This window comes from Gordionus sp. m RMFG-2023, chromosome 3, assembly GCF_954871325.1.
Source record: "Gordionus sp. m RMFG-2023 chromosome 3, tfGorSpeb1-WG-v2, whole genome shotgun sequence".
NCBI lineage: Eukaryota > Metazoa > Nematomorpha > Gordioida > Chordodea > Parachordodidae > Gordionus > Gordionus sp. m RMFG-2023.
Window position 1 is genome coordinate 14,402,673 of NC_088777.1, and position 25,937 is coordinate 14,428,609.

Genomic DNA, 25,937 nt, shown 5'->3' on the forward strand with positions numbered 1-25,937 from the left:
TTATGAAGTATTAGTGCCCATAGTATTTGTCAAACTTAAAATTTTAGTTAACAGTCTACCTTTATTAAAAGCTATCCAAAATGGTATGGGCAGAAGATTTGAGAAAATATTTTCCTATGATGATGAATAAAATGAGGCTTTTTGGGCCATTATCACATCTATAATTTAGAACTTATGAATTGACTTTGATAGTAAAAAAAATACTTTCCAAATCTATTATTAAAAGAAGCCCTAACATAGTGCAAGTAGTATATAATCAAGTCCAAACAATAACACCAATAGATTTAACATCTAATAAAGAAAATAATGTTTTTTTGATGTAACAAATGTTGCCTACTCAATAATACAAATAACATTGAGCTGGAGGTTTTAAATGATATAAACCGTCGAAATACATTAGAAATACTTAATTATTATCCTTTCATAAGCAAATTTTTTAAAAGTATAATACTGCAATATCTTAACCAGCTCCAGTTAAAAGGTTATTTAGTTATGGTACAATGATAAAGAGGCCGAAACGGCAAAGGCTTAATGATAAATTATTGTAAAAATTGATTATCTTAATATTTCAAATATTTGCAAATTAATAATTCAATTCCCATTAAAAATAATAGTCTCCCTTCCCTGTCTATGCTATGAGAGAGCTAAAACGAATATTAAAATGCCTGATCATAGTTAACTTTTCATTAAAATTTTTATTAATTATTGTAAATATTCATTCTTATTATATAAGTATGTTATGTTCTTCAGTAAAAACTAAAAAATAATAAAAATTGTATTTATAAATCTATTTTATTTAATTGGTAATGATAATTTTATAAAAAGTATCTTGTATTTAAGATACTCTCATTTAGAAAAGATACAAGTATCTTTTGAATAAAATACTAGTATCTGTATCTAAGATCCATTTTTTATAGAGAATCTGTTGGATTCTTATTCCGAAAGACCTGCCCAACTTTGTATGGTATATAATTTTTGTTCGATTTGGCCAGACTTAAGTCAAGATATGGGATATGATTGGGCCTTATCTAGTTAAGTGATAAACTTGTTTTTTGGGAAATACTCGGTGGTACAGGATTTATCCAAAAAGGAAGGGGGTGGAGGTTGGTTATAAATTTTTTTGGGAGTCTTCGCCCCCAAATTTCTATTCTCCTGGCCTGGCCGGGTCACGCTTCTGAAAAATTTTAATTAAGTATTTTTGATTTACCGGTGGCTATTTATCTATTTAGCTTTTTAAAATATATATAACTATATCATCACTATTAAAGCTGGCCGAAAATTTGGAACTAATTCTCAAATCTGTGCCAATGTTGTGTGATTGTGTAAAGGGAAAAATTATTAGCCCCAAAATTTAACTTTATGATAAAAGCGACAGAAAGCATTAATTATGAAAATTTTATCAATGTTTAGTATTTAATTGTATATTAAGGGGCATAGAATGGAAAGTTCCAAACACGCTTCGGGAATGGATAAGTAAATTATGGCAAACCTTGATTCCAAGAAAATTTCCAGAAAAGTTTTGCGTTACAAAAAATAATATGAAAATATAAATTCATAATTAATTCTAAACTTTCTTTTTTCTTTCTTTAATTTAAGTTTGTTTCACAAGTTTAAATATGGCGTTATCGTTGTATTTGGTTTAAGAGTTATAGATAGATTTAATATTATTTATAAGAACTTGTGTTAAATTAGTTTACTTATAAAAATATAATGAATTAACCTTTTTCGTCAAATCCATGAGTTATTTCGTGGCCTATAACGACACCTATTCCGCCGTAATTTAACGATCTGTTTAAGATATTTTAAGCAAATAATAATGTCTACTTATATTATATATATAATTTTTAAAATCGGTCATGAATGGCAAACCATTTTGAGATTATTGTTAATGCTCAAAAAATAGGCTAATTTTTACTTATATTATGACATAAATATTTTCCAACCAATGACATAAAAAAATAGACTTTCTTTTAAAAATAATATAAAAATTAGCCTATTTCATAAAACTAAAATAGAAAACAATGAATCCAATTTTGGTGGATAGAATATATTACATAACCCAAAAACGCTTCAATTTTTATACCTTACTCGAGTTCGAGATTATAAAAGTCACAAATTTTTCATCTAATAATATCCATTATAAATATCAATTTAATTTCGCATATTTGAGAAGAAATAAAAATAAAACTTGGGAAAGGTTTCGCTATAGAACAGTGGTTGCAATATTCCGGCAGGTATCACTAAATAAATAAAAAATTATTTATGATATTATATTTTTATAAAAAAATGAGTTAGGAATGACCTTATTATATTTCGCATTACCTTTTCCCTTTCCTTTTCCTTTTTCGTTTGATTTTAATTTCGTTCTGCCTTTTCCCTCAAAAGTTTTGTATTAATCAATGCCATGGTTCCGAAACCCAAACTCGACCCCCCCCCCCCCCCCCCAATGAACAAACAATAAAATATACTAATAAAATATATGAATATTCTCAAATCTTTTAAATATTTGTAAAAATCATTTAAAAAAGTTAGATTCTTTTTCTTATAAAAATCGATGAATAGCTTTGATACATTCATTCAAAATATTATCGTAGCTCATATTTAATAGTTTTTGTTTCCTAAGCCTAAAAAAAAATATATTATATTTGACAATACAACTTTTCTCAAAATAGATAACTTATACCTAGATATGATTTAATTACACTAAAAAGTTTATGAAATATACTTGAATCTGACAAAGCCACACTTTATTAAAAATCTGTTGATAATTAATATGCAAAATTTAGAAAAGTTAAAGAAAATTATGTATTCAAAAGAGAAAAGAATCCTGTTGCAAAGAAACCCTCTTCTGTAAATCTATTTGAGCCAAGATTTATGGGAAATATGGGATCTCAATAATAAAGTATTTTTCTGATAAATTTAGATGTTGTTTTGATTATTGGAAATTTAGACGTATATCAAGCCAAAGACGGTTTTGATAAAAACTCTGGAATTTGGGATGGAATGAGATATCTTACTCCAATAACATGGTGGAAAGGGGTCGGTACAACCTAATCATTATCTACAATTGCCGAAAGTATTCTATGAATTAAGTTAGGAAATAAAGATAGAAATTTTATCAACTTGGCATAATTTATACGTAATAAATCAGCAATTATTCTCAAATATTCAATCTAGAAATATTAGATTTTTGGAAGAAAATAGTTCATCAGAAGTTGAAATAAGATTCAGATGATAATGATGTTGGAAAGGTTGAAGATAGTATAAATCAGTTTTGATAATGTATTATATGAACATTTAATGTATGTTCTTATTATATTTATTATCCTTTGCATTATAATTTATCTTTTGTTAATTGAATAGAATAAAGCATAACATAAAAATTTAATATTATGGTTACAATAATATCGTTAATTCCCATAAATTTCTGGTATTCCCAAAATTCCCAAGTTACCGTAATAAAAATTCCCGGGAATTTTTTAACCCTCTGATCATTCTATACAAATGAATTAGCGACCCAATAAATTATGGACAATCCAAAATTTGTTAAGGGTTTTATTTACAGAATTTTTTAGATTATATAAGCTCTTTTATCCAAATTATAGAATCTTAAATTTTCAGTTTTGCCAACTGTATTAAATAGCATTAAGGCAGTGTCCTTGACTCGTCATAATTCTTTTAAACCAGCTTATTCAAATTTTGAACTAGAACATCATATTCTGTTTGGTTTTAAGTGTAGGGGAGACCGGGGATGGTTGGGACACTTTTCGTTCAAACTTTAATAATTTTAATATTAGTAGACTAATCTGAATAATTAAAATATCTTCTGAATCCCAAAAGTATAGGCTATTTGAAATAATTAATATATATTTTATGAAGATTATATTTTTTTAGAAAATTGAATTTAAAAAAAAAATTTTTTTTGTCCCAACTATGACAGACTCTGTGTACGTTGGGACACACATATGTGATAGTTGGGACACTCGTATAGAGGTCTAAATAAATTTAAAAATTTTAAATCAGTAATCCAGTAAGACTAGAGTCTATGACACATATGATTTTATTGATAATATTATAATTCATAATCAATAACTATATAAAAAAAATTTTAGCAAAATTTAGGAAATTTATTTTGGCGAAAAAAAATTGTAAAGAAAAAAATGTAAAAAATTTTTTTTTTTATTCATAAACATAGTGAAAGATAAGTATTTAATTATTTATTATTCACAATACTAAATTAATAATAAAATTATAAAATTGTTTATAAAATGAGCTAAAATGGCGTGTCCCAACTATACTATGACCAACTATGACCAACTATGACCGAGCCCACTAACTTTATAAATATCATCCAAAATCATATTAATTCATGTTTATTGATTCTGAAAGTTTGCCAGATTGGAAAAGAGGGTTTAGGCTTTCCTAAAATCTATTTATTATGATTTTTGAAGTTTTATTTATAAATATAAACGATAAAGTTTGCAAATATTTTTTATTACTTTTGGTATACCAAAACACATTTTCTTCTGTAAAAATTAAAATACTAAATATTTTTTAAATCTTTTTTAGCCAATCATGTATGACAAAATTATCTATGTTAGGCTCAAATTTCCAGTCTTATAAAATAATAGCTCAAATTATTAGAATGTCCTAACGTTCCCCTGTACTCAATGTACCCCGGTCTCCCCTATACTAGATTAAATAGCCTCTTTCTTATTATTCTGTTTATGGGGGAGCTGTATGGATGGTTAAACAGATTTCGGTTTAGAAATAAGGCCAGTCAGAACCAATGATATATATATACTATTAGATTGACGATTAATTCATTAAAAGTGTCCATACTTAGGAGTTAGCTATAAAGCCGTTTTGTGATTTGCACTCCGACTAATGTCTTTATCACATATGAATGCACATTTATGCATTTAATCGACGTGCAAACCATAAAATGGCGCTACAACTGACTCCTATGTATGGACACTTTTCAAATGCATTGAATAAATGACTCGCCAATTTAGTAGTAAATATAGGACACGACCTAAGACTTTAATGTTAGAATATGGAAATCATTTTGGTTGTATAATACACATTAAATCTTTTTTGGCATATTGAGAGAAAGAGATTTTTTACCAATATTGTTCTTGTTTGGGCTATAAAAAGCATTGACAACGGCGGGACCAGTCGACCAACTTAATATAAAAAATAAAGAATAATTATGAGTAAAATTAGTATAATTAATTGTATGATATATATTCTTTATATATTTGAAAGAATTTACTCAAATAATATGAGATACTTTTATAGGTTCGAAAATATTTATTATGAAAATTATTTTTAATGGACAAGTAAACATTTGAATATAAATTAACATTATAAAATTATTATAATTGTTATAATTTGGTGTAGGAAAGATTAAGTGCAGTCAAGAAGCGTCGCTCTGACCATTTCGTATTTTTATAAAGTTACTTCATTTAAATTTAGGATCGCTGAGCAATCCCTCCCATTCTGACGCCAATGGTATAATCGGCGTATCCTCTGTTTTTTTTAAAATTTATTTATTATTGTAATTATTTTAAAATTAGATTCATGTTTATATTTTTTTAAAGTTTTTTTAAAATTTACGAGAGATGAAATATAAAAAAAATTGAAGCTCTTAAGATTAGCCGGCTAAACTTTACCTTTTTAGAAATAAAATGTCTCTTTTTGGATCGGTTCCATTTAAATCCAGAATAGTGTATAGATTTTGAAATTTATTCTAAAGTGCATCTATATTATGTAATGTTCTGCCTCAAAAAAAACGAGGATTATCTTATTTTTTTGTGCAACATTATTTTTAAAATTAAATTAAATATATAAAACATTTTTAAAAAAATAAAAGAAGTTTTTAGGACATCAGAAAATTTTTTTTAACGTATATAAAAAACTTGTTTTTAAAAAACATTTGCTATTATTATAATATTATATTTAAAATAATTTTAAAAAAACTTTATCTATTTTCAAATTTGTTCATTCTTCCGGTCTCTAATGACTCGCGGAAAGATTTGGAAAATAGGTGCTCATTAATTAGCTATTGATTAGAAAATCGCAAATAAAATCGCTACTAACCAAAAAATTTATGGATCTAAATTTCAAAATAGAAAATTTTATATTATCCTGTTATATATTACATAAATAAATATCTATGCGTATCTACCATATTTTTATTATTATTATATATGCTGTAGATATATAACCTGTTTCGTATGACTGGTTTCCTTAATTCGGCAAAATTTTTGGTGAATTCATACATTCCTATGGCTATAACATTATTAAGAAAATTGCCTTTGGTGTTGATCTTGTGAGGATTAATTAAAAAAAATAAATTAATATTATGCATTATTATAAAAATGTCAGATAATAATGTACATTGTGTAATATGGTAATTGTTTGTTTCCTTATCAGAGTTTTGAATTTAATTTAAAGATAATTATTATATTAATTAGCAATGAAGCTCTGTTATTTATGGCCAACCCAATAAAGATCTGCATGACGCCCGAATGCAAAATTCAGACTTGTGTAGTGAACTTTAAATAAAATGACGGTCAATTTGTGCAAAGTATTTCTGGCTGGCCCAAAATTTGGAGTTTTTATTTTAAATCTGTGATATTTTCTATCACAAAAAATTATGCCGAGCGACTTCCATCAAAATATTTTAAGGGCCTAGCCGAAAAACCTTTTTAAAAATATTAAAGGGCCGGTTGACCAGGCGATTTCTAGCTCAAATATATTTCTTGGTGCCACTTGAAACGCTTGAGTGGGGGAAAAACATACAATAAAACATTACTATGAATCGAATAGTATAAAATGATATATAATATCTTTATTAAAGTATTTTACCTTGTAAAGTATCATTCTAAACTTGAACTGTATTATTTCAAATCTGGCAAATATCATTTTAAATTTAATCATATTTGAAGATTCACATAAAAGTTAAAAAGTATAAAGGATGGAACGGAAGCGTCTTGGTCCTTGGTGAAAAACCTTCTAATCCCTGAATAGCGTCTTTGAGATGCCTACCAGTGCTGTCTACCCCTACCCCTCGTGATCATGAAGTTAAACTCTCATAGGGGTATTCTATAACACGGTCACCCACCTCATAAAAAGTTATGTCAACTTTTAAATATTTTAAAAAGCTGTGTTTCTTAATCTAATTTAGACTAAGTCTTCACCAAAACTACCAGAAGCTAGATAATGTAAGTTATAATTTTTTCCCCTATTTTAGCTTTCCTTTAGGTAGTAAGCGTCTTCGTTATTTCTTCCCATTTTATATTCCTAAAATCCGTCTTGTTCAATTTATATTTTGTGATATTGTCTTTACAGCTATCGATTTATACTTGTACTTAATTTCACCAAGATTAAGGATTGACATTGAATGCCTTTGTTTAATTTTATTATTATTTGTAATACATATATTTAAATAATCATGGGGGAGAGGGGAGAAGGGGTAGGTAGATAGTATGTAAATTTCTATTAAAATGATATTAAAGAATCGGAGAAAAAATGGAAAGATTTAATATTATATTTTTTTTAACACCTCCCAAGAAGATCAAGGGATCTGGGTAAGGATACAAATTTTGACACCCATGAAAATTTGAATAATTATTAAAATTAGTGTCGTGATTTTACTTTAATTCAATATTATACTAGTACATATAAAAGCGTTATTCATCTCTCAAGCCCACCAGTTGAAAGGCTTTTTATATTAGTTAAAAATGTGAGATAAACAGGGATTCTGCTGACAAAAACTTGGAGAATATTTTATTATTAAAAGCTAACAATAACATTTTTTAATTAGTTAATTATATATTTTGTATATAGGTATATATAAATAAAATACAAAATAAAATAAAATTTTTACTGAGTATTAACAATAGATTTGATTATAATAAAAAATTATCATGAAAAATTGTATTTCTATCTAGATACATTTTTATTACATGTATTTGTATCTAAATACTTTTTAGGGCATGTATTTTATACATTTGAAAAGTTCTTTTCTGGTTGCACATCTTTAAAACAATTTCAAAAGCAAAGTTCATGAAATCATGACCTCAAATTTCTGGGCAAAAAAAGTCAAAAAAATATATTTCCATTACAAAACTATTGGGTTGGGAAAGTTAGCATGGGGACGATGGTGGTGAACGCGTCCCGCCCAAGGCATCCGTTCTTAGGACACCTTCTAGCTTAAAAATTGAGGATGGCATGGATCTCTGTTTTACACTATTTAAATAATATTATTTAAAAATTTGAAATACAAGTTTAAAATGTATCTACACTGCGTTTAGGAAGACTTTATGTTTCCTTTACTTTTGAAAAAAGAATGTAAGTAAAGGTAAACAGGAGAATGGATATATTAGAAAATTATAGCGTTTTTATTTCAAACTATAGCATATAGAATTATAACTGTCATAAAAGGGTAATTATAAGAAACGAATAGAATAAAGGCTAGATAAAATGTTATGGTGCGATTCGAGGATTCTATTCTATTAGGTATATTAAGGTTAAAATATAATCATATAATATTAGCATTTTTTTACTTCTTCAAATTCCTTTTTTAGTTCTTCGTCATTATAAATAGTGTCAGGGTACCCTATTAGTTCGTTCATAGAATTGGCCTAATGAATATTTTAAAAAAATAGATGTAATATAATGATGTTATATTGTTCGAGTAATTCTTTTTAAAATTATTTTTTTTGTGTTGTAATTTTTAGAAATTTTCAGAGTTTGGAATTGTAATCAGAATCCAAAACTCTCACAACCGCGATTTAAACTAGAACCACTTTTTATAGGATTTCAGGAACCCTAATAAGAATAATACTTTGAAAAATATTAAGAATTGGATTCTTAGGTGCAATTTAGGGAAAAGATATCACTTTATGGTATCAAATTTAAAATTAATTAGAGTATACCAACTACCATACAACACAAGGTGTTTGCACAAATACAAACTCATAAAGAAGAGGTATACAAAAAAATGCCCCACTCTACAGCCGTAATTACAGTTTTTCTACCAAGAGATCATATCTAAAAATTACTATAATTGAAGCTATGCAGTTACAGTCATCATCGATAATGTTAGAAACAAAGACATCTTTATAAACACTAGCTATTATCGATGTATTAACATAATCAGTATATAATTTGTCAAATATTATTCTTTTCAATGTTTATTTTTGCAAATTGTCGCACGGAAGTAAATAAGTTTATTTGAAAAGAAATGGCTTAAATATATATAAACTCTCTTTATTGAATAGTGTACTATATATTAAATTTAAGATTTTTAGAGTTGAAAAATTAAAAATTCTGTTTCTAACTATTTAATCATTATTAGAAATATCAATAAAGGCGATAAAAATTTTAACTTTATTTGATAATTTTCATCTTATTTGAATAATTACAAATGCTTTCTTCATATATGAAGATTGTAGTCCAATGCTTACTAGAAAAATAGTAGTTAAATAATTTTATAGTTGAAAAGTATATATAATATTAATTTTTAAAAAAATCTTCGATAAAATTTACTAAAGGTCCTAAAAAGCTGAACGTAATTCATTCCTAAATAAAAAACAAGTTTAATTAACTTGAAAACTCTTCTATCCAAAAAGTGGATAGAGAATACTGAAATCCTATACCAACGATATGTAAATTAAATTCTTAATATTTGAAGGTGTAATATACTAATAAGCATTTTTTTTAATTTGGGAATTTATTAAAAATGTATATTTTACTTTTTCTTCCGCGACTTTCCTAGTTTCATCATCCATCCATGTATTTGTTTCTAGTAGCTCGTTAAAAGCCTCTCTAATATCGTGAATCATTTCCAGAGCCTTATTTTTTTAATGACGTTTTTAATAGAATAAATCATTTGAAACTGAAAGGTAAGTTAAAATTTAAATAGTTTATTAAATTTTTCTTACTAAATAAGAGGAAATACAAATATTCTTTGTTTTACCGTTTCTTTGCTTCCTTTCCTGAAATGCTTGCCGACAAACATAGCACCTACAGGCATGGCCATATGATCAGCCACGTATTCGACGCATTGTTGCCAGCGGATAACGGGTGCTGATACTCCATATATTACCTTACGGAACGCGAAAAAGGCGTCTATGTATCCTCGAGGCAGATGGGGCAGGTAGGAGTTTATGTGCCTCCACAAAGCATAATTAACTAGACGCCTTGCGTCAACATAATGGGTGAATAAAAATAATATATAAATTAGGTTATTCATATAATTTTAAAAAATATCTCGTTTGGATTACTTTTCTAAAATTTAACCCAAAATATGATATTAATATTAGCTATAAATTAAAAAATCCTTATTTTTTTTAGTTTTGGTAATTGGGATGGGATTGATTTAGGAGCAAGATTAGATTATGTAATCACTTACGTTATAAATATTTTTTTATATACCATAAATGATAGTCTATATTTATTGCAAGTTTTTCCCTATTTGAAAATTGCTAAAAAATTTAATTTTTTTCTTTTTTTGTTTTATTTAAAAAATAATATAGTGTTTGTTCAAATGATCAAATTAATTCATTAACCTAGTTTAAAAATTTTGATAAAATTATTAACTGAATAATATTGAGTTTTATAAATATAACTGTTTAGTTTTAATATTTAAATATGAGAAAAAAGGAGGTTGGTAAGTGAGAGAAAATTAATTGATTATGATAGGTTATTTATTATTCTGTTCCAAATCTTTTTTAAAACCAATTTATTGATTAACTACAAAATCAATAAACTGTTATATAACATGTCTTTTTTTTCTAAAAAATTAATTAAAGGCATATAACATTTTACCAAATTTTTGACAGGATTTTTTTTTAAAAATATAATCATGATAATGATAATTTCCTTGTTAATTTATATCATATACAACCGGAATCGGTAAATAATACAGTAAAGTTATTTAATTTAGCTTAAATTAAAGAATTTCACATTTAGGCCAAAGCCTGATATGGGCTAGTTGAGATAAATTTATTAGATATGGGAAAAAGTCTAATGTTTCCTAGGCTTGCGTTCCAAAAGTATTTAAATTTAAGTATTTTTAAATTTGTTTTATCCATTGGTGTCACTAGGGAGGCGCGGGTTTGAGTCTAGTAAAAATTTTAGAGAGCCCTCTTTGAAAATAGAAGCAAAAAAATAAAACCAAATGGTGGCTTTTTTTAGAGTATGATTACCCATTGAGCCCCTGAAAACTGAAAAGTCCAGCGACGTTTCCTGATTTAAAATTTTTTATTTAACTAATATGTTTAGATTTCACCAAAACATGAGTTATATATATTTTGATATTTCTGTATGGGTTATTCGAGAAAGAAAGAAAAAGAAAAAAAGAAAGAAACTGTTTATTTATTATAACACGTTTTAATAAAAGTGGGTTAATTGTGAAAGAAATAAAATATTAAAACATTTCAGTCTAAATTGACTTACCTTACAGGAGTAACTTGAAAGAGTTTGCCCATTACTTTCAAAAAGGTTTCGGAATACACTACGACCTTTTCGTCTTCGGTTATCAAGAAATCGTTGGGGAAATAGTGAATAAATTTCATCCAATCAAACTTAACAACATTTTTTTATAAAAAAATATTGAATAGAACTTTAGTGATAAAAGAAGAATATTCTTATTGGAAATAAAAAAATAAGGAGGGAATAATTATTCAATCTATAATAAAAAAAATTCTAATATTATTGTGCAAATTTTAAATATATAAACTTAAGAAGCAATTAATTTTCAAATAAAATGAAATTTGTTTTTTAGCGCTACCCCAGAAGATATTTTAATTTCTTAACCCCAACAAGCTGGTCGATTATCATATTTTACCCTTATCAAAAGGATATTTTTTTAAAAAAATAAATCTGAAGTTACAACTTAAATAAAAAAAATGATATTTATTATTTTATCTAGTGTTGTTATACGGCCTATTTTGATCCGATTTTTAAAAACGGCAACTCAATAATTACGCCAGCCTGAAGATTTTGGTTATAAATGGCTCAAAGAATCGGACATCTATGCCAAAATTCATGTTTAAATTTTTTTCTCATAAATTATCTTCAGTTATAAACAATTTAAAACATTATTTAATCATCTTTAAAATTTAAAAATGTTTTGAGAGTTTATTTATCAAAAATCATCATGATGCTTTTATTCGTGTAATCGTAAGCCATATTAAGAATTATAAAAAAACTGGGAATTATTGTGCTCTGATTTATCCAACCAGATCTATGATCATGCAAAAAGTGAAGAAATTTTTTTGCATCTATATAGATTTGAATCATAAAGCATTGCAAAATACTTGGTTATTTATTTATTTTAACATCAAATGTAATGAATTCTTCTTTATTTAAATAATTTAATGCTATATCAATTTAAAAATGCATCGTTAATTACAAAAAGCATCGGAAATTGGTAAAAATGTGCATTAAATTACTTAAGCAAATATAAGGGAAAATGGAAACAACCTCTTATTATATCAGATATTTAGTGACTTATTAGTAGATGAAATGAAGGGGCAAGTAACTTTTTATCTGTTATCTTTTATTTTGATTTTTCGCGCGGTATTCATATGCTAATTTTAGATCCTTTATTTTTATCCATTTATTAGATTTAGATTTCGGGATTTAATTGAGTTACAACATTTTTTTTTTTAAAACAGAAAATGATATATATATATATATATTACTTCGGGAACTATTTCTGATAACTTCTTCAGGGACATTTTATGATATATAGCGCTCGCGTCGTGCCTATCTGCTGAAGGGACAGATGCCTCGTTCAAAAAAATAAAAAAAATAAAAATTTCAAAAAATGTTTAAAAAAAGTTTAAATGAATGAAGCTTTTTAATACAATTTAGATAATTCTCAAGAATTTATTTATAACCGAAATATTATTTTTTGAAGCAAATTAGGATTTGTATAGAATCAATAAATATTGTTAAAATAAATAATTTCCGATTTTTAGATTTAAAATTAACCAATTAGAAAAATTTATTAATTTTCAAAAAAAGTTTGAGTGAGTTGTATTATATATATTATTTATGTGTTTTGAAACTTAACTAAAGTAATTTATAGAATGAGGTCGAACTTATGGAACGGAAATACATTTATAATGAAACTTTTAGCAAACCTAATATAGATTAATAACTGGGGCCATTGTATAATAATTATAATTACATATCTACTCTTATTTTAATTATGTTTAATATTATTTTGATAAAGAATTAGATATAGAACATTTTAGTTGAATTTTAAGAATTAGTGTCATTAGGGATGTAAAAAACCAATTTTATTTTTCAAACAAAAAAAAAGAGCAAAAAAACGTAATAAAAAATTTATCTGTTTTTAATGAAAAATGTTTTTTTTATCTCTAGAAATCATACATGTAAAATCACTAGAACATTTCGTAATAAAATTAATATCAAATCTCAAAAAGATGGCTGATAATAAACAAAATAAAATATAAATCAAAGAACTGCAGACCTGGCCATTCCAAGATATCTAATCAAAAAATTCGATTTACAATTTATTTACTGTAATTTCCTTAAATAATGAAATTTTAAAAATCCGAGTCCTGCCGTAAAATGATGAAACTGGGCTTAAAAATAAATTGTCCCACTTTCTTTTAAGATTAATTTTTTTTCTATTAATCTCGGCGGTTGACGTAGCCTATTATAATGTCGTACTTTTCAATCCTGCTCCCTTAACTGATCTCATCATGTTTATTAATTTTTCTATCATCTTTATCCATTTTTTAGGATAGTTCTCCCCATATTTATATCATCGCACCTTCTATCCAACCAGGTTTGGTTCTTTACATACTCAGACCAGTTGCATTTTGTTAAACTCTTGATAGCACCTTCATCATATCAAATTTCATTTTTTGTAATTTCGAACTCCATTACCTGATTTGCCGATCTCGACTTACACTGTTCATCTGTCACCAAATATGACTGGATGTTCCATAACGCGATCAGCTGTTAAGACTTCAATCAAACAATCCTCTGGCTCTTTGGAATATTTGAAATTTACAAAATATCGTTGATTTTATTTCGTAGATTTCCCTTTAGGCTAGATTGTTAGTTTTTAGGTGGCAAAGAGAAGGTTTAGCTGTATATGTCTAACATTGTAACTTTCACAAAATTGATGCAACTCCTCCATTGCGGTTCGTCATGCGATACCATTTGTTGGGTAATCTTATAATGTGAAAACCAAATGTTATAATTACAGTATAGTGGCATGAACCATACTTTTTAGTAGCAATGCAAATTATTAGGGGCTTCGAAATCTAAAGGGATACGTTTCCAGGGATCTTCAGTTCATATCAATAATACCCTCGCAATTCTTACCTTATTGGGTTGACAGCCCGCATTGTTTTAATGAACACTTCGATATTTTCATAAATTTTTGGCCACCAGGCATAATATAGAGTTATGGACTTTGTAATATTGTTGTAATGCTGATAATGACACAATAATAATTTATAGACTTTATTACATTAATAACTGGTTGCTGGTGATGTATAATATTAATGATTTTTTATTGAAAAGTGTTCGATATTACCCCCCGACCACTAAAAATGATAACGAATCTGTCTTTCTCAAGTTCAGCTTTAGGCGAGAAGTTATCTCTGAATCTCTATTTATATTTATGGGTGTTCCATAGTCAATTAATACATTCTCTTTCCTTTGTTGGCAGAATACTCGTACTCGATGACAAGCATCTTGATTGCTTTTTCAAATATACTCATCATTTTTGAACCTGTGAATCAGTGCAACGGGTTTATTATAGAGTGCAAGGTATTTATGTTTTTATAATTCAACAGTTCTAAAAATACTTTAACTCGAGTATATTCCTTGGGGGTTACTAGCTGTTACATTTCTATTTCAAATGTCGATAATTCCTACAAAAATTTTATTTTTTGATTAATTTGTCTAATACGTAGATATTTTTCATCATTATTCCATATTAAAATTATATCATCTTATTCGAAATACATTACCCATTTTGCCATTTTTCAGTAGATTATTATAAATAAATATATATATATCTAAAATATAATAGATAACTTTGATAATCCAATACAAACGATATATTTTTATAACGACAAAAATAAATATTTAAATAAAAAATACAGCCGGGGTTAAAGATGCAATTATTTTTAAAATCCGGGTTGAGCTAAATAATTCACTCTCTGCAGACCTTTAATAATATAAAATGCAAAATGAGGCCAAATCTTAATCTTAAACATAAACCTATTGATATATTTTAATATTCATTAAATATTATCCCCCATCAAATTTAAAATAAAAATGAAAAAATTTTGTTTATTAGATTCAACGGGGACTTGGGTTTTAACATTTTTTTGTAATCACCTTCAATTTTACTATTTTATATTTTAAAGTATCTTTTCAAACCCATAACGTAATTTTTCCAAACGTGTAACCTATCATTTCAAATCTGTAAATAAATTTCCATTTTAAACTTTACCTGCATTGGGGTCCACTGCCGTGTTAAGACTTTTAAGACATAAGGTAATAATGAATTGGCCCTTTAAAAATTCTTAATTTACTTGTAAATAAAATCATAAAATAACAGATAATGCTAGTCATATTTTTAAAAATAGGATTCACTTATTAATATGAATTAAATAATGCAAATACATTTTTACAAGTTAAAATATATTTAAAAATTTCAGATTTTATACATTTATTTTATTAATATTATTATTTTGGGGCATTTTTCGAATAATAAAAAAAATTGATGAAGGAGATCCCTAAAAAATATGAATATAAATCTGAACTCAATTCTCAATCAAAATGAAGAATACACAAGCGAAGTAGTTATAAAAAATTTTTATAAAGCAAAAAAAAATTCCAAATTGTCATAAATTTTATTATATATATATATATACTAAGGCGATTTCAATCTCTAGATTAACTATATCGTCAGCCTCTTGTTGAACATTGGAGCCACTCGCACCCATCAAAAGTGCTATAGTGTAAACTAGCCTTTTGTAGGCTCGAATGGCGATGTTGCTCTCTGGGTTAAGGTAGTATTCTCTACTTGGTAGCACTAGAGTGTTTTGATCTAACTAAAATAAAACAAATATAATATAAATATTGTTGCTTATAAAATCTCTAAAGAGGAACTAGCTCAATATAAATTAAATATCTTTTTAGATTCGCTGCTATATAAATTAATCTTATTTACCTGATAACTTTATTTCTATTTCATAATCAGCTTCTGATATTATAAAAGTCCATCTATAAGTTAATATCCTAGAATATTTCATATTTTAAAATCCTATCCAAATTCTGTAAATAATATTGAAAGAACTTTTTAACATAAAAACAAAAAAAATCGGAACCAGCTACATTCAAATAAATAAAATCATTCAACAGAGTTCCATAATAAAGGTAAATATATTTAATATTTTATTGATCAATTCAATGAACTTTGCTAACCTGCAGAATGTTAAGCGAAGAATTTTTATCGTCGGGCCCTACCAAAATTTCTAAGTAGGCAGGTGTATTATACAAAAACAATTGAGCTAGCAGAATTTCCATACTAAAATTCTGGTGAGGGACCCAAGAAGTGTTAAGTATGGGCCAACCGCCCATACTATTCAATGTGTTTTTCACAGGAGTATCCCCTATCAAATCACCTTGAGCTATTCAAAATAATAAATATTTTATATAATATGGGAATCTATTTATATTTAGTAGTTAACTATATATTAATTTGTAGCGTTTTACTTAGCAATGTATCTATATCTAACCTGAAAAATATTTGATAAAATTCAAGTTGATCTGATAAATTTCATGTTTCATGTGATAATTTTCAAGTAAACCAGAATATTCTTTTAATCAACCATATTCTTTTAATAATACTTAATAATAAAGTTTAATAACAAAATTACGTTTAAAATTTTAAAAACAAGTTTTTTTAATGAATGGCAAGACTTTTAGATTATAAATTAGGTCAAAAATTTAAAAAAAAATATTTTAGCTTCCTCTGTAATATTTTTTGTAAAGTTGCCCAACCCGTAAAATTCTTTTCTCAGCCAGTGAAAATAAAAATTTTTGTGCCAGTTGGACAGGTTCGTATTCATAAATTTGCATTCTTTGAAATTTTTTATAAGAAATTTTGACTCAACCCAGTCCGTAAAAGAATATTAAACAAGATGTCAGACCTGAAAAATATTTTTCTCATATTGCACGACCTCTAAGCATTTTATAAATTTTGCCATTTATTTACTTTTATTCCTGTTCCCCTAAAGCTCAAAAATTCTATTTATTAAAAAATTGAATCTAAGAAATTGGACATCGTTTTATTTGAAATGGATAACTTTTAATGAATTTGATCATCTCAAAAATTCCTCTAATATTACCGAATGAAAAAAATATTACAAAATTTAATTTTTATGTTTTTTATAACTAGTATTGACGCAAGATATGTACATGCGCTTGGCTTTATCGACGGCTTCCATATCGGTCTTATTGCTTCCTTCCTCCAATAACTCTAATTTGCAATATTTTAAAAAGGATTATGCGATAATGTAAGAGGGGATTAAAATAAAAATGAAAGGAAGCTTATGATAATTTAATAGAAAAAATGCAATAGAATAGAATAAAAAAAAATATAGAATATATTAAAATAAGAGGAAGGAGGAAATAAATAAAAATTCAATTTTTTTTTGTTAGTTGAGCGAAATAAGGAATTTATTTTATTTCAAATAAAACGGTATATTGCTGAAATTTCTGATAAAATTTTGGCAATGAAGAATGGTAATACAAAATTTTATATTAAAAACGAATAATTTTTTAATTAAAGTTATTAAGGTTATCTATTAAATTTAAGAAGGAAGGCGCAATTTTAATATTTACATTTATATATGAAATATACGAATAATTATTTAATCAATATTGCATTATCTAAGAGATGCTAACCTTTAAAATAACCTTTTTAAAAAATGCGATAAGTAAATAATTATTAAAATTCTGACGTTCGCCTTTTCTTTCTTTCTTTCTTTCTTTCTTTCTTTCTTTCTTTCTTTCTTTCTTTCTTTCTTTCTTTCTTTCTTTCTTTCTTTCTTTCTTTCTTTCTTTCTTTCTTTCTTTCTTTCTTTCTTTCTTTCTTTCTTTCTTTCTTTCTTTCTTATTTTATTTTATTTCCTTTTCTAATATAATTTTTATATTTAAAGGGGGAAAAAAACCTTTAAGTAATATTTGTAATCTTGATGAAAGCACTTCGAAAGTACTTATACTACTCCGATCTTCGGGAATGATATGATATCGGTTCCAAGAACCACAAGCGAATTCGTAAAAATCATCGCATGGGTCAGCATTAACGTTGATTCCTTCTAATAGGATCGCGGCTTTTAAACGATTTTATCATAATAAAATTCATAAAAAACATATATTTGAACAAAAAATAATAGTTCTAGAACTTTCCAAAGATTCCTGGTACACTCGATTCTTTTTGTATTTCAAAAATATATATTTATTCCAAAATTTTATAAAAATCTTGGGTAGGGTTATTAAAATATCCTGAAAAATGGAAATGTATTCTTTACAAAAAAAATTCAAACAGAATTGTTTTTTAGCTTTCATATTAAATGGTTCTCGTACTCTACATTTAAACTTATTATTCGTTTAGGACTCATCGCCATCTTAATTGAGATATGGAATCCATGAGGATTCGGGGATCTCCAATTTCAAATCATGAACTAAGGGCGATTCTTATATTTAAAACATGTGATTTGACTGGAAATGTATTCCAGTATGTGTAGAATATTACAAACCCCATAAATTTTAGACAATTAAGCCATAAACTTTTAAATATTTTTCTTAAATTTATGAAAATATATATAAATTAATATATATAAAGAATTGTTCAAAGATTTACTGCAAAAGTGTCTGAAACTCCCAGTGTGTGATTACTCTTTACATGCTGGAATCCATTTTTGATACAAATCGAATTTCTCAAATTCAAAAGTAGTATTACCTACCCTATCATTTCACGATGAAATTGCTTGAAATGAATAGGGCAGATTAGAAATAAAATTATGGAAAAATCAAGTCTTGCATTTTTTAGATCGCACTATAAATGATTCAAATATTAAAGATTTTACTTAAACTTTGAATACTAGTAAACTTTTACGACTATATGATATTACACATAACTCTTAAAATGTTGGAATCATAAAAGTTTTATTATGCGAAAAATAAAATCCATAAAATAACAATAAATAACATTGTTATAAAGGTTGTTTAAAAAAAATGTATATACCTATCTTTACGCATTCGGGTGTATAACAGGTCAGTGAATCGGTTCGTACTTCTAAAAAAAAATTAAAAAGTAATATTTAAATAAAAAAGTAACATATTTATAATCAATAAATAAATCAGTGGTAGCGGGTTCTATCATTCAGACGTTAAAGAGGTCTTTTTTTTTTAGTTTGGTAGGCTCAAAAAAAAGAAAAAGTTTTCACTCAAATATTAAGAAAATATTTAAGGTAATTGTGAGCAAAGAAATCATTTATTGAATGCCTAAAACACATAATTATTTGTAAATTATTTTTTAAACTCCTATTCGTATCAAGTAAAATAATTCCGATAATAAGCCATCATTTGGTTTGATTTGAGGTTAAAAAAATGGGAGGTGGACAGTGCTTTTTTATAATAATATTGGAATTTCTCTAATTGGGTATAAAGAATCGCGCTCATTTTATATTTATAATATTAGGATAAACCAATTTATGTTTATGAATGTTAATCTTTTTGTGTATTTAATATAGCCCATTTTCATTGATTTAAAAATGACTTTGGAATAGATGATTTGTCACAATACTAACTCTCCCGCATACTTCTGGAGGGTTTCGTATTCTTATATCCAGAGATGCATCTGGCCGATAGTTTATTTTTAACCGATATAAGTGACTATTAGCCTATTCAAGCTTTTAATTTTTTTATATGAATTTCTAAACCATTGACTAAAATTGAAAGTGATTTCGATACAGCTCTGGTTATATCAATTTTTGAAAAAGAAAACTGGTATATTGGTAGCATAGATGCTATTTTATTACTGGTATATCAATTCAATTTTAGTCGAAATCGATGATAAAAATAGATTTTCATATTTTAGGAATCTGGATCCTGTCAAAATTTATTTTAAATTATGTTTTTCCTTGATAATAAAAATGCTACCTCTGCAATCAATAAACAATATTTTGTATTCTTTGTGAATAAATAGATTTTTATAAAGGAAAACTTATAATTACTTTTATTAAAAAAAAGGAATTTCCTTGTTAAATAAAAATATGGCAAAATAAAATATATAAAAAATATTACATATAATTTATTCCTATTTAAAAGAGTTTAGCAAAAAGTAACAAAACCAACCCTTTAAAATTTACATTAAATTATTAAAATATGGTTTTATATCTTTTTCGTAATTTAAATCCAATTCCATATTTTTTAAAAAAAATCCCATATATTAAACTTCTCATAAAAAAATTCAGAAATCAGATTAAGAGTGATAGTCAATCCCTCTCCCCACCCCTTCCTCAAAAATTTAAATAAATACATTAGCACGTAGGCTCCTTTGAAAATTTTCCTATTCTATATATATTATTTTAATAAATGTCCCTCTACAAACTCCTCACCCCCCCTATATACATTATATCATTATAAACAAAAATATGTATGAAAAATTAGTATAAGTTAACAATTTTTTTAAAATAACGACTATAATTTAAAATTTTTAGAAAAAAAAAACATTTTTATATTTAAAAAAAAGTGAAAAACCAAACAATTTCTATAAAAATCGGACAAATCCAACCTATAATAAGTGTACCTAGAGAGTTATAACTTATGGGAAAACTCCACCATAGCACCCCCCCCCCTTACAAAATCCTGGCCATGCCTATGGTAACAGCGCTATTTAAATGAGCTCTTCTTAGATAAAAAAAAGAGGATATATTTAAAACGGAGAACAAAATAAAATATTATTCCATCAACGGAAGGATAGAACATATTTGTCATTGGCAATAGTAACATACCAAATAAATCATGCTTAGGGATAATTATAAAAGATTGATTAACAATCATAATCTGAAAAACTAGGTATTTTGATTACATTTACTAATTACTTCTCATAATTAAATATTAAATACCAAATTACAAGTAATGTATGCTTTTTCGCAATAAGGATTGCCAAGTTGCAATTTAATTATTAAATAATAAAAATAATATACAGAAGAAACAAGGAATATATCTATTTTACTACATAATACTAGGGAATATTATGTAAAAATATTAGAAAACTGCAGAGGTCTTTTCATTTTCAATTCAAACCTAACCAGGATTTTTTTTTAAACAAAATATTTTTGGATAGACTAGGATTTTTTAGTCCGGCCCAGATTTTTTTTTCCCGGAATTTTAAACTTTAGTGATTTTAAAATAATCTTGCATATTTCGTAAATTGGGGGAAATAAAAATGTGATCAGTAAATGAATATCAAATGAATCATTATGATAACCGTTATTTTTTGAAAAAATCTGGCCCAAGTTTTGTCCAAAAATATAAAATGCATTCCTTCCTTCCTTCCTTCCTTCCTTCCTTCCCTTTCATTATTTATTTAAGTAATAAAACTTTCTAATAAATTTTATTAACACCTTTCTTTAAATAAAAAAATAAAAAACGATAAAAGGAGATTAATATACTATATAATCAAGATAGCATTTAGTCAATTCAAATTCTTAAAATTATTTATTACATTATACTTATAGTTTTTGATACCTATTTAAATCTTTCAAATTTTTTGTAAAAAAAAAAAATATATAACACCTCATAAATAATTGTAGTTAGATTATAACTGATTACTTAAAATGATACTCGATTCGATTAAATGATGTATTCTAATTTTACATATAAATGTAGTATTAAAAAAAAATTAAGGGTTTGCAGATACATTGGAAATTAATTTAATTAATATATTTTTTTCTCAAAATTTCTTAGATCAAAATTTAACCACCACATCCCAATATATAAAATATAAAACTTGAAATTTTTTATTCATATAAACATAAATATTTCGTTATCCTTTTCCTGATATTTTTTTTTACTAATAATGGTTATTATATTACTCAAAGACATTAATCTAGTCAACTATAAAACAAATATACATGTCAACAAGAGAATTTAAAAAATTTAAAAAAATTTATGTTTTTTTGCTGAGATTATATATTAAACGTCGTAGGATAATGGTATAGTGCATAATGGAATCTTTAACGCACATTTTTAAGATTTTATTTTGCGGGAATTGTATTTCAAGCATGTGTACTCTATAATTCTTGGGTGACTTTATCATGAAATTATGGGTGGACTTTAATTAATATAGAAAAATCAATTTTAAAATTGATTTGAGATTTTAGGGCTTAATCGTCGGGATTTCATAAGGTTGGTACGTTATAAACGTTCTGGAATATAATTCCGACAAAAATTTTGATTCCAATATACCTATATTCCAATTCCTTTTTTATAAGCTAACATTTTAAAAAAACTTAAAATCTATTCTTAAATTATTGAAACAATCTTTCAACCAAATTTATGTATAATACAGTTGTTTATAGAAAAATAAATTATATGAATATTTTTACTTTTCATGATTTTGGAATATCGTGATCGTATAACAAAAGCATAAACCATAAATGAAAAGACTAAAAATGCTAACAAAGTGCATAAGACATATAGACATTTTTTTAAATTCCAATTATTTTTATGTTTAAGGTAACCCACTGTGGGAGGCGATTCTGGAACCATTTTATGGTAGGATATATGGGTTTTCGCTTGAAGAGGCGAAGATAAATTTTTATTATTATTGGAAGAACCTCTTTGTTGGTTGGTGGTAGATATAATGGGAATGGGTTGAGTAACATAATTTTGTTCCAGTGGGGTTTTAATTTTCAAACCAGGAGTTCTAGTTTGGTTATTATTACTAATATGATCATAATCGGTCAAAAATCTGTCGGTCAAATTCCCAGGATCACCGACTAAATGGTAGTTATGATCTCGGATTTTTTCGCTTTCTAACTCTTCCTCCAGAAAGGAATTCGTTTTATTTACATGGGAGAAAGGCATGGATTTATTCAAGATAGCATTTGCATCATCAAAATTATTCATTTTGGATTTACCATTTTTGGGAATATCTCTTTGGGAAATTGTGTGTTTTACAACGTTTTGATCATATGGAATATTCACATTTATTAACTTTGTTGTATCATCGCGTGATTTAGTGCTAGGAATGTAGCTAATTTTTGGTGACTCGTCGATGGAATGTATAATTCTTAATGGCTTTAGGGTGTCACTGAGAGGCTCGTTCTCGGGCTTTTTCTCACCCATAATTTCTTCTTCTTCCTTTTCACTCATTTACCTGTCAAAAGTGGAATATATGAATTGGAACGAAAAATGGCTGTATAAGTGATAGGTATCGTAATATGTTAATAATCATTGTCGATTTTAAAAAATATAAGGTCATTGAAAATATATTAATTCTGTTCTTTTAAGGATTTTTTTTTCGGAATAGATTCATCAAAAAAATGAAACAGAATTTTTTTCTTTGACGAATTTAAACACTTTTGGATAAATTTATGATATTCTATTCAGTCTCAAAAATAAACTATAATTATTATTATTTAAAAAATATATATTAAAACAAAATTAAATAAAAATGTTTTTTTTTTAAATATTGATTTAAAATATAAGTTTACTTTTTTTTGTGCAATATTAACACTTTTTCTTGATTAAAATTTTTGCATATTTGTTTTAATATTAAAAATTATATTTTATAAAATTAAGAAATGAAATTTATATAGAAATTATAACTTTTTATCCTTAAATATAAAATATTTATTATTTTTAGAAATCGATATTTTCATTTTATAAATTTTTTTAAAATTTAAATACTTTTTTCTGTAAAATATTTTAAAAAAAAATGTTACGTGAACCAAAAGAAAGAAAGATAAAAAAAATTTTAACTTCAAGAAAATATTTATATTTTAAAAATTTGGTAGGACTAAAAATGTAAAATTTATATTTTTAATATATATTTAGTGATCTGCATCGGGCCTAATTTTTCAAGCCCGACCCGGCCCGAAATTTTTTTTAAAAAAGTTTTGCCGGCCCCGCCCGAACCCGAATTATTTTGAAAAAGTTTTGCCGACCCGGCCCGAACCCGAAATTTTTTTTAAAAAATTTACAGACCCGGTCCGGCCCGAATTTATTTAAAAATAGAAATTAATTTATGTAATTACTCAAAATAAAAGACATATGTTATATGTCGTTTAGTTTCAATATATAAAATTAAATATTTTTATTTTACATAAAAATTAAATTAAAAAATTAGATATATTTAAAAAAATTTCCAAGATCCGACCAGGCCAGAATTTTTTTTAAAAATATTAAGCCCGGCCCGGCCCGAATCCGATTATTTTAATAGAATTAGGCCCAAGCCCGGTCCGAAGCCCGTTCGGGCCGGGTCTAACTTTGCAGATCTCTAATATATATAACATTTTATCTCATAAAGTATCTAAACTCGTAAAGAACAAATTTTAGACATGTAACTGTCGTATTTCGTAGTTCGAGAAGTCTAAAAAGTTAGTAGGCGGAATTTGGACACCTCCTACTAGCCATGAGGTAACTTAGACAATGAAGGAGGAGATTACAAATAGTGAAGTGAGACGAGCTATAGCTAACTTAAATATAGGTCTAGTTATAGAAGTATCCACAATTTAGAAAATAGGGATACGTAAAATAAAAGTTAAGATCAAGTAACAAAAATGAACATTTTATATTGAAATAGTAAAATAAAACGGCAGAAAACATAAAATGTAGCAAATGAAGTAAGGCAAACTACAACTAGAATATTTAATATCAAAAAATAAAGTCTTAGTTTATTTACAGTTTATTGACCTATTAAGGTAACAAAAAATTTTTACAGATAATTAATAGCCAAAATAAATATGCAAGTTTATTTAAAAGGTTAAAAAGCAAAGTTAAACTAAAAAGGTTCAATTTTAAATAAAAAAAAAAGGCAAATGTTGGGTGTATGGATTACCCATTTGACATCGGAAAAGGGATTTAACAAAACAAATTTGGAGCGCAGTTCCCTTTAGAGTGAGCGACGTTCGTAGGATTTATTAAGCGTGGCAGTTGTAGTAAAGCATTGGAATTCTGATTCTTGATAGGAGGATTTTAAGTATTGTTGGGCGGTGGTTGGAGAATCGGGTAGGGAATCAAGATCTCTGAATTCTATTATTTCAAAATTTGTAAAGTATTATTTCAAACCCTTGTAGAGTATAAACTTGATCTATATTTTTCAAGTTTGAAATGTTTCTTTATGAATTTAAAATGATATTCCTTACGTACGAGGTAAAATGACATATATTTTACATATTTTAGTGATTAATGGCTTAATCTTTATCAGCTGGTTCAGTTTATTAAAAACCATTATGTAAAGTAAGGTTTATTTAGTATACGAATTTCGTATTAACGTTATTTTCCGTAAGTGAACAAGTTGCATTGCTAAAACCAATTTTACCAATTTCGGAATCATATGTTATTCGTTTTGAACCTATATGTGTTATGTGAATTTCGTTTTAAATTCTTGAACATACGAATAAATTAGTTCACTAAATTCGTAGTCGATCTAGGGCGAGGTATAAGGAAAAAAAGACTTCATTCGTTACCTTTTTTAAAATAATTTTTTTCAATTTTTTCCTTAATAGGTTATTAAATGAATATTGAATCTTAGATAAGTGAATGTAATATTTATTTTGTTTTTCCATATTAAAAAGTTTTTGGACATAGCTTTAAGTTTTTTTTTTTTGATTTGAATAATT

General features: G+C 26.2%; 1 protein-coding gene across 1 annotated transcript in view; it reads right to left on the reverse strand.

The window, feature by feature from the left end:
- Positions 1–23,670, reverse strand: part of LOC135927429 (neprilysin-1-like) — a 36,481-nt gene extending 12,811 nt beyond the window's left edge. The window contains exons 1-15 of the mRNA XM_065463406.1: positions 22,698–23,670; positions 19,328–19,378; positions 18,252–18,413; positions 17,474–17,557; positions 16,501–16,706; positions 15,948–16,127; positions 12,720–12,806; positions 11,470–11,597; positions 9,989–10,211; positions 9,765–9,863; positions 8,574–8,651; positions 6,231–6,331; positions 5,128–5,186; positions 2,189–2,240; positions 1,721–1,788 (exon numbers count right to left, since the gene is read on the reverse strand). Coding sequence (XP_065319478.1) covers positions 1,721–1,788; positions 2,189–2,240; positions 5,128–5,186; positions 6,231–6,331; positions 8,574–8,651; positions 9,765–9,863; positions 9,989–10,211; positions 11,470–11,597; positions 12,720–12,806; positions 15,948–16,127; positions 16,501–16,706; positions 17,474–17,557; positions 18,252–18,413; positions 19,328–19,378; positions 22,698–23,466 — 2,347 coding nt within the window. The 5' untranslated portion in view covers positions 23,467–23,670. The remainder of the gene's footprint in view (positions 1–1,720; positions 1,789–2,188; positions 2,241–5,127; positions 5,187–6,230; positions 6,332–8,573; positions 8,652–9,764; positions 9,864–9,988; positions 10,212–11,469; positions 11,598–12,719; positions 12,807–15,947; positions 16,128–16,500; positions 16,707–17,473; positions 17,558–18,251; positions 18,414–19,327; positions 19,379–22,697) is intronic.
- Positions 23,671–25,937: the final 2,267 nt, after the last annotated feature.